Genomic DNA, 15,265 nt, shown 5'->3' with positions numbered 1-15,265 from the left:
CGTGTCTAATTATTGGAGTGTTCTTCTGAAAATGGGTGCTACTCCAGCTTAACTAGACACTAAAGGTGGAAAAGGATCTTGCAAGTCGTTTGTATATTCTGCTACTTTCACCAATGTCCGTGAAGGTTTCAACTCCTACAAAAAGCCTCAAGCACGACTTGTTTCTAAGTAGATGATGGATCCTGAATATTATCATCACCAAACTTGAACTAATTTATAGATATGACATTGTTTGCAGTTCACAAAGGCCAAAAAAAAAACTGGAATAGTGAAAAATCTCGCGAATACGGTAACATAGACTAAGGTGAAGCTCATATAGAAGAACTTTACTGAAATATGTGCGATATCTATACTTTATAAAAATAAATGCTGTAATAAGGACTTGTGAAGTTTTTCATTTCTACGCTAGTATATTTTTAGCGCTTTTTATCCTTTTCATTTTTTTGAAATTTTCTAAAACACTATATATTTTGGAGATGTAAAATTTAAATTAAACCAAACGATCTTTTTTATGTACTTTTGATTACAGTCTGCTAACAAACGACTCGTTAAACTTTGCAATTAAAAACGCTCTTGAAAAAAAGAAAAAGAAAAATTGAATAAACATCATTCATCAGTTCAATTCTCTATCTTTATTCACATCGCAGTCATTCCAAATGAGAAAATGACCTCGTTTGCCAAGTACATATCAAAATTAAAAACACTTTAGTAAAACAGCTTAGGTTCTTTTATGTACAATCATGGGCATAAAATAAGGACATCGGTCATCAATAATGAATTCCCTTAAATAACAGTGCATTTCTTTCACCTACATCCGCACAGCTAAGCTTATCGGGTCCAATTTGGTTAATGAGGAAGAAAATACATGTTGAATAAAGACTGACTTGAATTAAAATAATAAAAATAAATCTTCTATCAGATAAGGATTGTTCGGTGTAATTTTTAATAATCACAGATCTGAGATACGGATTACGCACAGAAATCGGTCAATGCATCCTCACACTACGTGCATAAGATGTTGTCTGTCAACTTTTTCGCTTGTTTCAAGCTATTGTATTCAACGTCACATTTAAATCTAATTATTAAACAGCTGTTGAATAAAGTATCTAGTGAATTGAAAGATGCAAAAAAAAAAAACCCAATTAAAATAGCTTTTATTAGCTGAAGGGATTTTAAGTTATGCTACTAATTGAGATAATTTTTCATATTGATGCTCAGCACGCCAGTCATTCCACGTTACAGATGGTAACCCTAGTTTTCTCTCGCTAGGCATTTTACGCAAAGTTTATAATCAACGGAACTGTTTCTGCTCTAAATACAATTCAGTTTTAAATAAGCATGAATCACCTGATTTTTGAGATGCTTGTTAGATAAAATAAGGCAACATAGAAGTAAAGAAAAAAAAGATAACAAAAAAAGGTATAAGTATAAAAAAATATTGAAAAAACTCCTTATAGCGGGAGTTGCTGTTGTAGACGCTGTTTTTTCAATATTTTCTTTCTTCTTTGTTTCTGCTACTGATGAAGGAACTTCATATAGTTCCGAAACGCGTATAGCCGTGTTCGTTTTGGAATTTCGAGTACACCCAAACGTCGATTATTTAAACGTATTATCAAACCCAAAAGGTAATCCATTTCTAGTTTGAAGGCAGTTCACGTACAGTCAAACTCGGTTGTAACAACATCAAAAATTCTGCGAAATTTTGTCGTTATGACCGAGGTATCGTTACAAGACCATACTTGATCGAAAAAAATACGGGAAATTGAGATAATACGGGCCATCACTGATTTTAGTCAAGCATGTTGCCGAATGTCAGCGAAGTTGCCAAATAATGCTTATAATAATAAAATTTGGCGAGAAATACAGTGATACTGCAAGTCTGCTTAAATGTATTTCATGGGGGAGAATATGTGTGAAGTGATAATTGACCTCCAAGGGTTTCCTATTAGATTTAGGTTTGGGCTCATAGCTGACCATTCCAACTCACGTCTTTTATGAAAAGTAAATTTTGCACTTGTGGATGCAGATGTAGGAATATGGAGCATTGACCTTCTTGGAACAACTAACGATGATCCTCTATTGTGTTCCTGATTGGAAGTAGAGAGATTCCGAAAATGTTTCAATAGTCTTTGGACTTCGGCCAACCTCACAAAAAAACAAATAGAAATCGTTCCATTGAATTCGATGGTTCCCTATTCCATGACAAGTTAGCCTCCTTTGCTGATGGTTGTAGAAAATGCGGAATGCCGGCGAATAGAGTGAGGTAGTGAATAATACAGTAGAACTTGGTTAATTCGAATTTTTGATTGCCACCACGGTTCGTATCAATAAAATACTTACTTACAAATTCGAATTTTGGAGATTCGAACTTTTACGAACTCTCCTTGATTTTTCTATCTAATTTAATGTTAAAATTTCTTGTTTAATTCGAACTTTTTTGAATTTTTTGGATAATTCGAAGTTGTAGGAAAAAAATCATGATTTTTGTGTGAGCAAATTTAGTTCGAAAAATTCTACAAGAAGCCAGACTTTCCTTTTATCTATCAAAATGCTAAACAAAACTTTAAAACTAGTAAAAGTTTGAAAGTTCTGTTTTTCTTTAATTTTTTTGTTGTTGTTGATAATTTAAAGAATATTTTAACATTGTTCAGCTGGAGTGCACACATCGAGACTGTGTACCACTTAATATCGATTATGCTTTTCAACCTATAGATCAATGTGTAACTTTCAAAATCTGAATCTTTTTATCATTATTAAGAGTATGGAAAGTATCAGAATGTTCAAATTTTGTAATATGTTAATGAAAGTGCACTTCTCTCCTCTTGATGGCATAAGAATAATAAGCAAAATTTGTGAAACAATTTCGTAACGGATGATCATGAATTGCTTCCGTAAATCAGGCTTTGAGCATGGTCAAGAAATTATAGCCTTCAAAATTTCACACTTCGCATGCGAACAACGCCAAAGAAAGCATTCCTGTTTCAAAAAATGTTAATTGAATCGTCAGTTTTAAGGAAGGGAATAAGTCTTAATATCAAGTTTTTGAGAAATTAAAAAAACTGTATGAGTGGTACATTAATTTCCTAAACGTTACGCTTTTTCAAGGTCCTATATCTGCCTCTAGGGACTGGTTTTTGTTTTTTTCAAACAAAAAGTAATTTTGCCATTTTTGGTCTTTATTCCCCTCTTAAAACTGACGATTCAATTTATCTTTTATTAATGCAACAATATTTCTTCTTATGAATTCAAAAAAGCAAGTTATATTTATTTCTAATTTTTTGTATATCCTGTCGTTTTCTTCCCGAACATGACCTGAAATCAAACTTAGAAATATAGATGCATTCCTAGTGGATCTAAATGTGTAACATAATTCGAACTCAGTTCATAGAATGTGTTGTAAAAATGTAAAAGGACAAGCAACTCTCACCCATCTTGAAAGTAATCCAGTTATTAGCCATCGTGTTTTCTATTTTGCGGTAATCTGGTTTATGGATCGGAAAGAGAGGCCACGTGCAAAACAATGGTACGACCAAGCAAAGCACCTACTGAAGAAATAAGAAATAAAAAGAGTTCACAGACCTTTATTGAAATGGGGAAACTGTTACATCAGAAAAGAGGCCAATCTTGCGAAGGGGAAAGCAAAAGGGGGTGTGACATTTATTTTTGGCTTGGAGTTGACAAGGTCGATTATTTAACAGTTCGAAGATACTCCAACAGCGGTTTTTTCCTCTCTCTCTTTCTTTGCCCGATAACCTACTTCTCGTTCGGGCTTTTCCCGGATGGAAAGCAGTGAAATTCGATGGCCTCCATGAGTCATAAGTGAACCACAGTCCGGCCAAATAACGGCTGAGACCACTCCGTTCTTTCACTCTCCTACTTTATATAGGCAATGGTTTTCGAATAAAATAATAGGTGGATCGAATGGCTAGAGTAATGCTCGATATTTTGCGTGTCGTGAGTATACGCTTTCGCTTTCATGGATTGAACTTCACACGTGAAGCTTGATGCATCTTTTTTTTCACTTTTATTATGGTCATCGAATGGATTATACCAGACACAATTTATAAGTGTGGTTGGATAAGTTACTCGATCTTGAAGGAATCGGGCTATTTAATCTTTTTAAGTTGATGGGGTGATACTATCCAAAGAAATAAGTGATACTGAGTGGATGCATAAATTATATTTCTCCTGGAGATAGATTTGTTGTGATAAATCTGTATCGGACTAGTTTTCCGTCACGAAAACGTGATTTAGTGACACTGTCTGCCAAAAAAAAGAAAAAAAGAAAAAAAATTAGCTGAATTTACCGATGTGCTTTCACAAAGTATGCAGATATTTTCCCTCCGGTAAGTTTACATTTGAATTTGTAGATACTTTTAAGAAGCAATGTTAAAAAATTATCATATCATGTAAAAACTTGACAGAAAAACTAGACAAGAATTTTTATTTTTTTCAAACTCACTCACATAATAAATGCTATTAAAGTCTATATGTTTAAGGTATATCACACACTTCCGTTGATATTTTTTTAAAGATGAGAAAATCCGGTTCGCTTTACTCAAAAACATATTTGAAAAGTTTCTTGTGATCCGAGTTCAGTTTGCCTGACTAGTTCTGTGATATAAAATAGCAGAGAAGTGGAGTCATGCATTTATGATATGTTATTTATTACTATATCCGCTTTGTAAACATTATTTTTAAAAGTAACTATGAATGCGTTGTATAGAAAGATTCCATAATTTTTTAACGATGTTAAATAAAACTTGAAAGGACCATGTTAAGGCTTTCGTTAAGAACTCAACACTTTAGTCAAGAAATCATTTTCCACTCAATCGTATCTATAAAGAGCTGTCTGTAGCAAAGTAATAATTGGAGAAGTTTATTTGTCAGACTCGAGTGACGTTGAATCTGTGAGGTTGAAAACTAACACCTGGATATTGGTAATTTCCAAAAATCAGCTATCAACTGTAGGATGCAAGGATTTTGATGTCGATGAAATTCAATTGAAAGTGAAACTTGGAAAGAAAAGGGTTTTTTCGCCTTGTTGTCCTTCCAAAACTACTTTTAGATAAGATACACAGAATCATGGAAAGAATTTCAATATTTTTCAGTTTACTGAAATAGAAACAACGAACTTATATTTCACATCAAATTCAGGTTGATTTTGTTGACGTTTTTTAGCTTTTTCAGGTCAAATAGAATCTGTGCTCTTAATTCTTTTTTAAAAATAACGTGGTCCTCGCGTATTTCCCAAGAGATCAGTCCAGGGAATTTGTTAGTGTTAGTAGACATCCATGCCCGAACAGCGATTCGAACCCAGGCCTACACAGTCAGGGGATAGCTCTAACCACTGAACTGCCAGGTGGCACAACCGCTTTTTCCTTTTTGATCGACTTATCAAGTGTGTTGTTATGGCACAACATTGAATTTTAATGAGTCCATCTGCTTGGTTTCTGCGATTTCATACATAAATAATTGCCATCGTAAAAAAACAACGACGAGAAATAAAGGATTGAGTTAATTATACGTATAGCATATGAAAAAAAAGTTTGTTGTTTGCAAGATGTTTCAACGTATCCGAAAATGCTAAAAATAGGTTCTAAAGAGGAACGACGTGTTTATATACAAGTATATACAGGTAATAAAAACCTCTCGAGAGCCGCTGCAAGTTTCTTATTTGAGTTCGTAATGAAATACTTTTGTAGACAAGAACATTTTACCTCTCTGAATGGATAGCAGAGGCATAAGAGAGAGAGAGGGGCTCGTACACCCCAAAGGCAATCAAAAATTATGAAATAATATTTTTTAAATGAAATATATATATATATATATATATATTCATCAATTTATTGATAATTTATAAGATAAGATTTGAGGGATCGTCATTGAACTTTGTTCAACATTTATCACATAGTTAAATGGAATCATTTGTTACTCTATGCTTTATGGCAGCGGTTCTCAAACTTTTCTGCATCGCGGAGCCCCTTTCAGCGTATAATTTCGATGGCGGAGCCCTGTTTGATTCAAGGAGCTCTTTTTAGTTTTCAATTTATACGTCACGAAACTCTTTAGGCCTCGTTTTTTTATTTATCAAATTTACTGATTTATTTTATTTTCTGAGAGTGGCTCCGGAGCCCCTGGGAAGTGCACACGGAGCACCGGTTCAGAACCACTGCTCTATGAAATATGCAGTGGATCCCGCTTAAACAGTGGAATCCTTTTTTCGACGTTGAAAAAGGTCAATAAAAATGTCGTAAAATGTGAAAAACGCACGAATGAAACCTGGTTTCTAAATTGGAGTAAATACGTGAAATTGTCAAAATTAAATGTTTTTATTTTATTTTCGGATTCTGCTTTGAAAATTATCTGAATATTATAGAATACGGGGGGAATCATTAAATCGAGGAAATCGAGTAAAATTTCTCCAAAAATCATAAGATGATATTGCCTTAGATTTTAGCCATTTGCACAGATTTTTAGGAAAACAGCCTTTCTTAAGGATCGGATTGTAGTCACAAGTCAAGTAAATTTTAATTAAGTCATCAATATACCATAATGGTACTGTACACCCATAGTAAGAAAGAAAAATATGTGTTTTTCCTAAATTTTGGTCCCAATTAACTAATATTTATATGTATTTGCAAGCAAAATCATACACCGACTTGGCAAATTCGACTTACGCGGTTATTGTCGGTCCCACCTATCACGCAACTTCGGGGGTATTACTGTATTTCAATATAACATGTACTACAAATTTTATACACATTGCTGCTGATTAAGTTTATTCAGAGTGATAAACTCGTAACAAGATACTATAAGTTGCACGAAGAAGAAAAATTTAAAGAAAATAAATATCACATAACTTATTATTCACACAGAACTCGTTTGGTAGGAACAAATAAAATAAGGAAGAGGCATACAAGAAGATTTTTACTCTAGATACCCAACCCTAATGCTGGAGCGTAACTTGACCCGCTTGAGTAACGCGTCACACAGCCAACGTTAACACGGAGTAAATGAATATAGAAGCAATGAAGCTTATACTGACCTACAAACGTATTTTCCTTTTGAAAATATCTTCCCGAAGGATATTAACAAGCTGCATTGGGCAATTCATTTAGTTTTAGTCACAGGAAAATTAATTTTGCATAAAAATGGAGGCGATATGACTGCACCCTGAGGCGCAAACCAGATCACCCCCCCCCCCCCCACCAGCCTCACTTAGTTTAATTTATTAATATTTAGCCATTATATGTTCTTTCGGGGTCATTGAGATTATCGATATCGATATAGAATTGATGACAGTTTGGAAACATCACTTACACCCAGAAAACTATGGTATTTTTCTTCCTGCAGTGTTTTGTGTATTTCACTATTATGGAATTATCAAGAGCATATACTCTATACACTCATTGTAATTAAATAAATATATATATTTATCTATGTGTCACGTCTCTTGTTTTTAAACATAACCTATCCCATCGCATTATCTCATTAGCTCTATTTTTTGTTACTTATGTTTCACAACACGCGCAGCTGCGTGTACGTAAGTTAAAAATAACAATCGGCAAGAAATTCAATGGAATGGTTCATTGTTACTCTCTCTTTTAACCTATATAGATATACACGTCAATTGATTTGTAGTTTATTCGTGCGTGTTCAACTGTTTTTCTTGTTTCCAGCAATAGGATGCTTATACTACACATTGGCTAGAGTTTGCTCAAGTTTTTATCATGAATAACTAAATACATTGCGAAGTATGGTGTAAATAGTTGATGTAGTCACGGGCGGTTAAAAAGAGAGGAGGAGGAGGGAGGATAGGGAGCAATAACTCCTGGTGTCAATGATGGGGCTGACTGATCTAATATACCATTGCCACATTTTTTTTTCTTTAAACTGCTTTGTCAACCGATAATATATGCTTCAAAACCATCATAAACCAATAGTCTTGATTTCTAGTTTCACAATTTGTAGAAACAGGGCAACTTGAGTAAACATTTATAAGTTAAAAAATAAAAAACGGAGTTGGCAAAGTTACCCCAGCTGTGTTAAAACCAGTAGAAATCACCAAAAAACACCAGAAAAAATATTTTTTTAAACTACGTAAACACATCGCACATTAGTATTAACTCTTTATTGTGAATAAAGATACACTCATAAATATTAAAAACATTAAAATCAGAAGGTTTAAAATTCAACAACTTCAGAGTCGAAAGAAAATTCTGACGTTTTCATCAGAAAAGGCGAATTTGCCATGGTTTTCATTGTAAGGAAGGTCATTTATGTACACGATGTCTTGTACATTGAGTTAGGTTTCATCAGGTATATATATACGTTGAAGTAAAAATTTTTCCCTCTGTCAGCCATACGAAGATATGGCAACTAGAACTCCTCGTCTCCATAGAAGTGAGTGAGTTTACCAACAAAAGGCTTGACACTTTTTTCGCCAAAAACTTACATATTGCAACAAACATTCCAAACTATAGTTGTTTCAGAATAGTACTATCAATGACCTGAACCACGTTGACATTCATCATATCATCATGTTAGTTTATGGTTTAATCATGTCTACAGTATTTTCACAAGCAGGGCCGCTACTAGATAATTTGTCACCCGGGCAAACCGGCATTTTGACGCCCTTTCCATGTCGAAGAAGTAGTTAAAGAAGGAATTCGGCGCCCCTTGCCATATCGAAGAAGAAGTTAAAGAGGGAATTCGGCGCCCATTGTCATGTCGAAGAAGCAGTTAAAGAGGGAATTCGGCGCCCCTTCTGGTCTAGCGCCTGGGGCACCAGACTCGCTTGCTCCCCCTAGTTGCGGCCCTGTTCCCAAGGAAGAAGCGAAAACAGCAGGAGCGACTAATGCCTGTTCAAGCTCCTCAGTAGGTTCTTCATCTTGCTTGGGTTCTGATTCAGATGTGCCGTGTAAAGGAAACGCTTAATTAGATTCATCACTACTGTGATGGTTGTTCCTTTGATTGTTCTTACTTTTACAAGTCCCCCCCAATCTGATTCGATGTAGAGGCACTAGGAACGAATTGGTCCTTCTTCATCAAGTTGGCGATCGCAGTTGATGAAGAAGGACCAATTAAAAGCCTTCTTCTCTTTTGTAGAATCTGGCTGCAGCGTAACATCATCATAATTGTTATACCTGCGACCTCCCAACTTGGTACGAATGCATCTTGATATCTCAACGACCTATAAAGCAAACACGATTTGACAAAAAAGTATGCAAGAATTTGAGAAAATGACGAAATTCTAAGTTGGTAAAATTTCCCCATTTTTAACAATCTTCCTGGTGAAACATTGCCTAATAATATTATTAAATCTAAATGCAACATAAAATTAAAAAAAGAGATTCAGAAAAAGATTCTGAGAGAGGACTATATGCTGTATCAAAGCAAAACAAGTAGTTTTTACTTACCTTTGAATGAATGGGCAGGGCGAGACACTTTTATAGATTACCAAATACTCCTATCCTACAAGTTGTAAACAATCACACTGATAAAGACCTATAAACAACTGGTGAGGCTGGAAACGTGCGATGAGACTATCATTCAATGTCTTCTCTGTTCGATGAGAGCAGGGTCACCCTTTGCAGACGCGGGGCCCACTGCGAAAATAATTTCGGGCCTCCTTAGCCCCGATTTTATATCTTTTGTGGGGGTCTAGGAATCAACATTAAAGAGTCATGCATTACCACAAAATATAAAGGAATGCTGAAAAATACCTATTTACCAATGATAATTCAGAATCAATCAAAGAAAAAAATCCCAGAATTGATGAAAATTAGGAATTAATGAGAAAAAACCAGAATTGGTCAATATTCAGAGTTAATGAGAGAAATAATTCCAGACGATGAAAATCCATAATTAATGAAAGAAAATATCTTAGAATTGATGAAAATTCAGATTTAACGAGAGTAAAAAAATTCCAGAATTGAGAATATGTGATATACATGTATGTATACTTTTTCATTTCTATTCCGATAAGTGTGGTTCCCCCAAACCGTGAGGCCCGGGGGGGGGGGGGGGTTACCCGGTGAACACCCTTATGGGCGGCTCTGGATGAAAGCATTGGTTGGTTCAGAGGCTTGGCAGGGCACAAAACTCGCTTTAAAAAAGTGTAGATAAATTTCTCGAGAAATTGCATAGCATATGAATGTGTCTAAGACACTGGTAAGCAATTTCTTGAACAGCGAATGTTATTTTAAGTATGAAGGTACGAATAGGCTGTCTACTTTAACAGATTGGCAGAGGAGAATAGCAATAATTCGAAATATGAACAAAAAAAATGTCTTCAGATAAAATTATGAGCACAATTCGGAACTCTCTTGTAAGTAGAAATGCCTACCAAAGTTCGCATCCAGCATTTTCGAAATGAAAAGCTACCCTGGCCGAGGTAGCCCAGGTCGCTAAGATACTCGCCTAAAGTACCAAAGGATGTTTAGAGATGTCGAGAGTTCGATACCCGGTTCGCCCCTGTCAGAAACTTTCCTGACACAGGGGTACAACAGAAACGGTGACATGACCACAGAAGAAAATTGCTACCGCAGGGAGTCCCCCATCGAAGAATTAGCGCACCAACCTATCAATGAGTATAAAAACAGGCTGCCGTTCGGAATCGGCAATAAATTGTAGCTCCCGGTCGAATTAGCCCTCGTGTGCAGAAAATGACCGTGGTGCGACAAAAAATGATCAAAAGCTACTCTGACCCATATGAGGAGATAGACTTCAAAGGCTGGAGGAGAGCGGTATAATGATTATGTCAATTTATATATATATATATATATATGTATAAGCCTGAAACCAGTCAGTTTGCGAACTCACCGGCCAGTTGACCCGGCCAATGTCCAAATTTCGGGCCTTGACTAGCCTGTTCGTGAAGTGGTTGGAGATCCTTAGCCAAAGAAAAGGCATGATTTGGGACCACCACCTAAAATAGACATATTTTCTTGTGATAATTATAGTCATTTATAATTATTGTTAGCTATGGTAACCCTAATGATCAAAGGAATCGTTATCTTAATGAATCATCAATATCGATATCTTAATGGATTGATATCGGTATTATAAGGATCTCCAGCCACTTTTCTCCAGAAATTCCACAGAACTTCAAACATTGACCGTGTCAACTGGCCATTTTCGCACTTTGGCCGTAACACATATACATTAGATTTTAGCTGGACACTTTCACTTACACAGAACAAAATCTTACTAGCGCTCATGTAACTAGTGCAAAGCCGTAACCCCCCATTTTTCGCTACGGCCCTGGGTTAATGCTATGATGGTGTAGATTCGAGTAGGGGCAGCTTTGTGTTTTAAGATGCAGTATTTCTGTTCGGATTTAGTTTTAAAATCTGTAGGTTTGGATTTACCCAAGTATATTAAAGTAACAGTGGAGATACAAAATGAACGAAATCAACAAACATATTATTAAAGCATCATTAACCTGTGTACGAGAAATATACATACTGAGTGACCGCTCTATTATGATCATCTCGTCAATCTTTCGTTGAGCCAGATTGTGCTTATAATACAGAGTTGATTCTTCTTGGCATAGACTCTACGAAATGTTGATAGGTCTTTGTGTTGCAATTTGCTTCATTACTACCATTTTACTGTCTTTTACTAGTCTGAAGACTCACCGTTCCGCGCAAGCATTCACCAGTCGATGCAACCACAAGTTACACGATGAGACTCAGTTTTTTGTCTGACAGTCCACGTCCAGTTTTTAAATGCTTCTGCTCTCGAAGATTTCACAAATGCTTTAGTTTTGCTCCGTAGCTCTAATAGTTTTCCCCATACTGTATCTTCACAAACAATAATCACCTATATTACTGTCTCAGAAACTAAGCTTTTCATTTTTATACTAGTCCAGCTCTCTAGAGGACAATGTCACGCCATAGCTCATTCGCCACTGTCAGTGTATGCTTGCATAAATGAATGAAAGTAAGAGGACATCTGAAATCTGAAACTGCACATAATACAACGATAGTTGCCTCAAATTAAATTTTAAAACAGTATTTTCAATAACTTTTAATAACTATTTAACAGTATTTTTGAAAAGAAAATTGTTGAAAAAAAAGAATTTTCTGTAGAATTATTCTTAGCAATGTTATACAGCGTTTAGCATTTGATTTGAAATTTTGACATCGAATTGGGAAGCTTTTCGAATTTCTTTTTTGATTTCAACATATAAATAAAAACTGCCTGCTAAAAACGGCATTATTACGTGGAGTTTTATATGGCTCTTCACATATATAACAGCTCGAGGACACGGAAACAGGTCTTGTAGCTTAAGGGGCGACAGTCAGGTGGTATTCCCACGTAGAAACGCCAAAATGAAAACCATTTTAACGTTGACCTTTTCGTTGAAAAGAATTCCATCTGACGGAGCGACGAAAAAACGGTATTTTCATCGCTTTGAATGAATACGTTCCAAAAAACGTTCTGAAATGCTCTGATTTTATCGTATGCATATCAAAATAAAGCATGTATCAAGTTTTATGATTGATATGTGAGCTGATTATCACAGTTTAATTATTTTTCAACCAGGCTTACCACTTGTGATGACGATGAACTTTTTTTCCACAGAAGATTATAAGATAATATGTGTTTATGTTAAAACGTTAACATAGTTTTGCTTAATAATTAAGTTTCAAAAATAATTTATTACCATATAATAGTTATAGCTTATTTATCAGGAAAACTTATTGCGATTTAAATAAGCAAAGACTATTTTTTTTAATCGTTGCGACAAAGAAAGAACTCACTCGAATATCAGGTGGTTAGGGGCCGTTCAAGTATTACGTAAGCAAATTTTTTAGCCATTTTTCACCCCCACCCCTCCCCTTGTCAGCAAAAGTCAGCAAAACGTTGACCCCCTCGCCCCTCTTGTCAGCAAAATTTCGTCATCAGCTCTGCCCCTCTGAATCCTAACTCATATTTTCATAAAGGGTGGTCGATGACGTAACCATTATCCAAACCCCCCTCCCCCTTTGTCATCAAAAGTCAGCAAATGGGAAACCCCCTCCCCCCCATCGATGATGACGTAATACTTGAATGACCCCTTACGGAATATTTTTTACACATGGGGTGGGGGTCAAAGTCAGGATGGTGTAAAATTGGTTAATCCTCATTTTGAAAGAAAGGTTTTGCTGGAATTGTTATCATAGGTTTCCATGTTAAAAAGTCTGTAATTTCACAATCTAGAGGTGAACTATTGAGGCTGAGACTTTGTTCATTTTTTTTCAACAGTTCAGACCCTCTAGATTGCATTTCTGGACTTGAGTCAGAATTGTTGTAAATGTGACTTTTATTCCACCCTGACTTTAACTCCCTCACGTATACATCACTTTGTTATCTTCGCCCGGATATATGCATGAGAAATAATTTTCGATGCAAGCTACATTTAGAGTAAACATATTTTACGCGAACTACTTTACTCTATTTGTTTTTTCCACGTTTATTAAAAAAAGAAAGAAAATCGCAGTTTTGTTCTAGCTTTTTTTCTTGATTTGAATAAAATTGGAGTCACGACGAATTGATAATTTCTACGCGTGAGCAATCATAAGCAAGTTGTACAATATTATTTCCTGATCACTGACGTCGATTCTGTTACGGCAGTATAACGACTGTGGCTTAATACACTCAGAACGTATGCTTTAGCCTTCGTATTGAAAAAAAAATGTAAATGAATAAGTAAACCATCAAAACCAAGTTTTGAGAGCAGAATTTGCAGATCTCGAACAAAGACAAGAAATCTATTTCGGCCAGTCCACAAATGAAAAATACGCAAATCCGACTGATTGACCTCTTTTGATTGCTTAAGCATGCTTAGATAAAAAAAATAAAAATCGTTCCAAATTAGTGCAACTGATTTTTTGCGGAAACAATACTCGTTTCTTACTTAATTGATCCATGGTCAAAAACCCATTTGTGTATCATTAAGTTTCAGATCAAATGCACTTTATCGCAAATACAAATTTTAAATGCATTTTTTTTAGATTAAGACTATTAACTTATGATATGATTTGTGACTTATGGTATGATTTGTGACTTATGATATGATTTGTGACTTATGGTATGATTTGTGACTTATGACACGATTTGTAACTTATGATATGATTTGTGATTTCAATGTTGTTCATTCTCAACATTTAGGAAGAATATTTTTATTTCGACGACCGTAATTAAGAGATATTAACTCTTATATTATCTTAAATTACCCTTTACTTTCAAAATACACACTTCTCTTCAATCATTCTTAGTCCCATCTTTTTTTTTAGACTGTATGATTGCTGAAATCATAGCACCCCCCCCCCCCCCCCCACATTCATCCTAGAGCAGTGCTCCTAGGCTATTATCTTATACCATGAAAAAACAAAAAATGATGGTAATTGTCCCGGGCCCCAAAGCTGGAGCCCGGTCATCCCCACAATTAGGGGGGAGGGGCCATGCCTAAAATTCTTAAATGTTAATTCTGTATAATCAAATATGAGCCCACGAATCAGGGCAGCCGTCCTGGTGCCCAGAAGGGAAAAGATATTAAAACCTAAGTGATATCATTGGATTTGCCTTTGCAATGTGTATCTGACGATATAATCCACCTCAAAATTTTAAGCACAAGATGGAAGTGTCTATAAAATCAAAAACACAAATTCAAAATAATATTCATAAGTACATAATTAAGGTGCAATCTAAATCCATTAAAATAAGTATATTTCATTGCATGCAACACTGATGGTTTAGTTAAAATAAAATATATTTTTATTTTTGGGGATAATCACCGTCTCAAATGTTTAAGCACTTTATGCAAATTTTAAAGAAGATGTGTTGCTTAGAATTTAGCTTAAAAGTTTTCGGGTTTTTTGGCCGACGTGAAGTACAGTTTTCATCTTTCGACGTTTCGTTCGCACGAGTGGCGAACATTTTCAAGAAATCTTAAAACAAGAAATCAAAAAACCCGAAAACTTTTAAGCTAAATTCTAATTTACACGATGGCCACGAAAGCTTTTTTTGCTTCAAGATGTGTTGCGTTAGCTGAATTGACGTGTTTTAGAGCGGAATGAAAAAAAGCAGAGGGAAAGTTTTTGCTAGTGAATCAAAATGCTGAAGTCATCGCAATTCACGAAGGAACGATTTATAGAATCTTCGAGTGCAAATTGGAACGCAAGTCTTTGGATGGACAAATTTTCAATATTCTTGACTGATCAAATAAACTGGTATGTATCAAGTTCTTACCAAAGAGAACGTTTTTGATGAA

At 35.3% G+C, this 15,265-nt stretch overlaps 1 protein-coding gene across 2 annotated transcripts in view; it reads left to right on the top strand.

Moving 5' to 3' along the window:
* LOC149080258 (trypsin-1-like) overlaps positions 1 to 15,265 on the top strand; it is a 59,480-nt gene that overhangs the window by 5,706 nt on the left and 38,509 nt on the right. The window contains exon 1 of one of the 2 annotated variants that reach the window (XM_089239352.1): positions 3,726 to 4,346. The exons of the other annotated variant lie outside the window; for it this stretch is intronic. Within the exon in view, the coding sequence (XP_089095478.1) occupies positions 4,327 to 4,346 (20 nt within the window). The 5' untranslated portion in view covers positions 3,726 to 4,326. Of the gene's footprint in view, positions 1 to 3,725; positions 4,347 to 15,265 lie in introns of those variants that run through there. 2 annotated transcript variants of the gene reach the window in all.

This window comes from Pholcus phalangioides, unplaced genomic scaffold, assembly GCF_987345545.1.
Source record: "Pholcus phalangioides strain wild (caught in Gottingen) unplaced genomic scaffold, Ppha-v1.0 ptg000011l_1, whole genome shotgun sequence".
Lineage (NCBI taxonomy): Eukaryota > Metazoa > Arthropoda > Arachnida > Araneae > Pholcidae > Pholcus > Pholcus phalangioides.
Note: the sequence above shows the minus strand (reverse complement) of the source record. Positions and strands in the feature narration are given on the sequence as shown.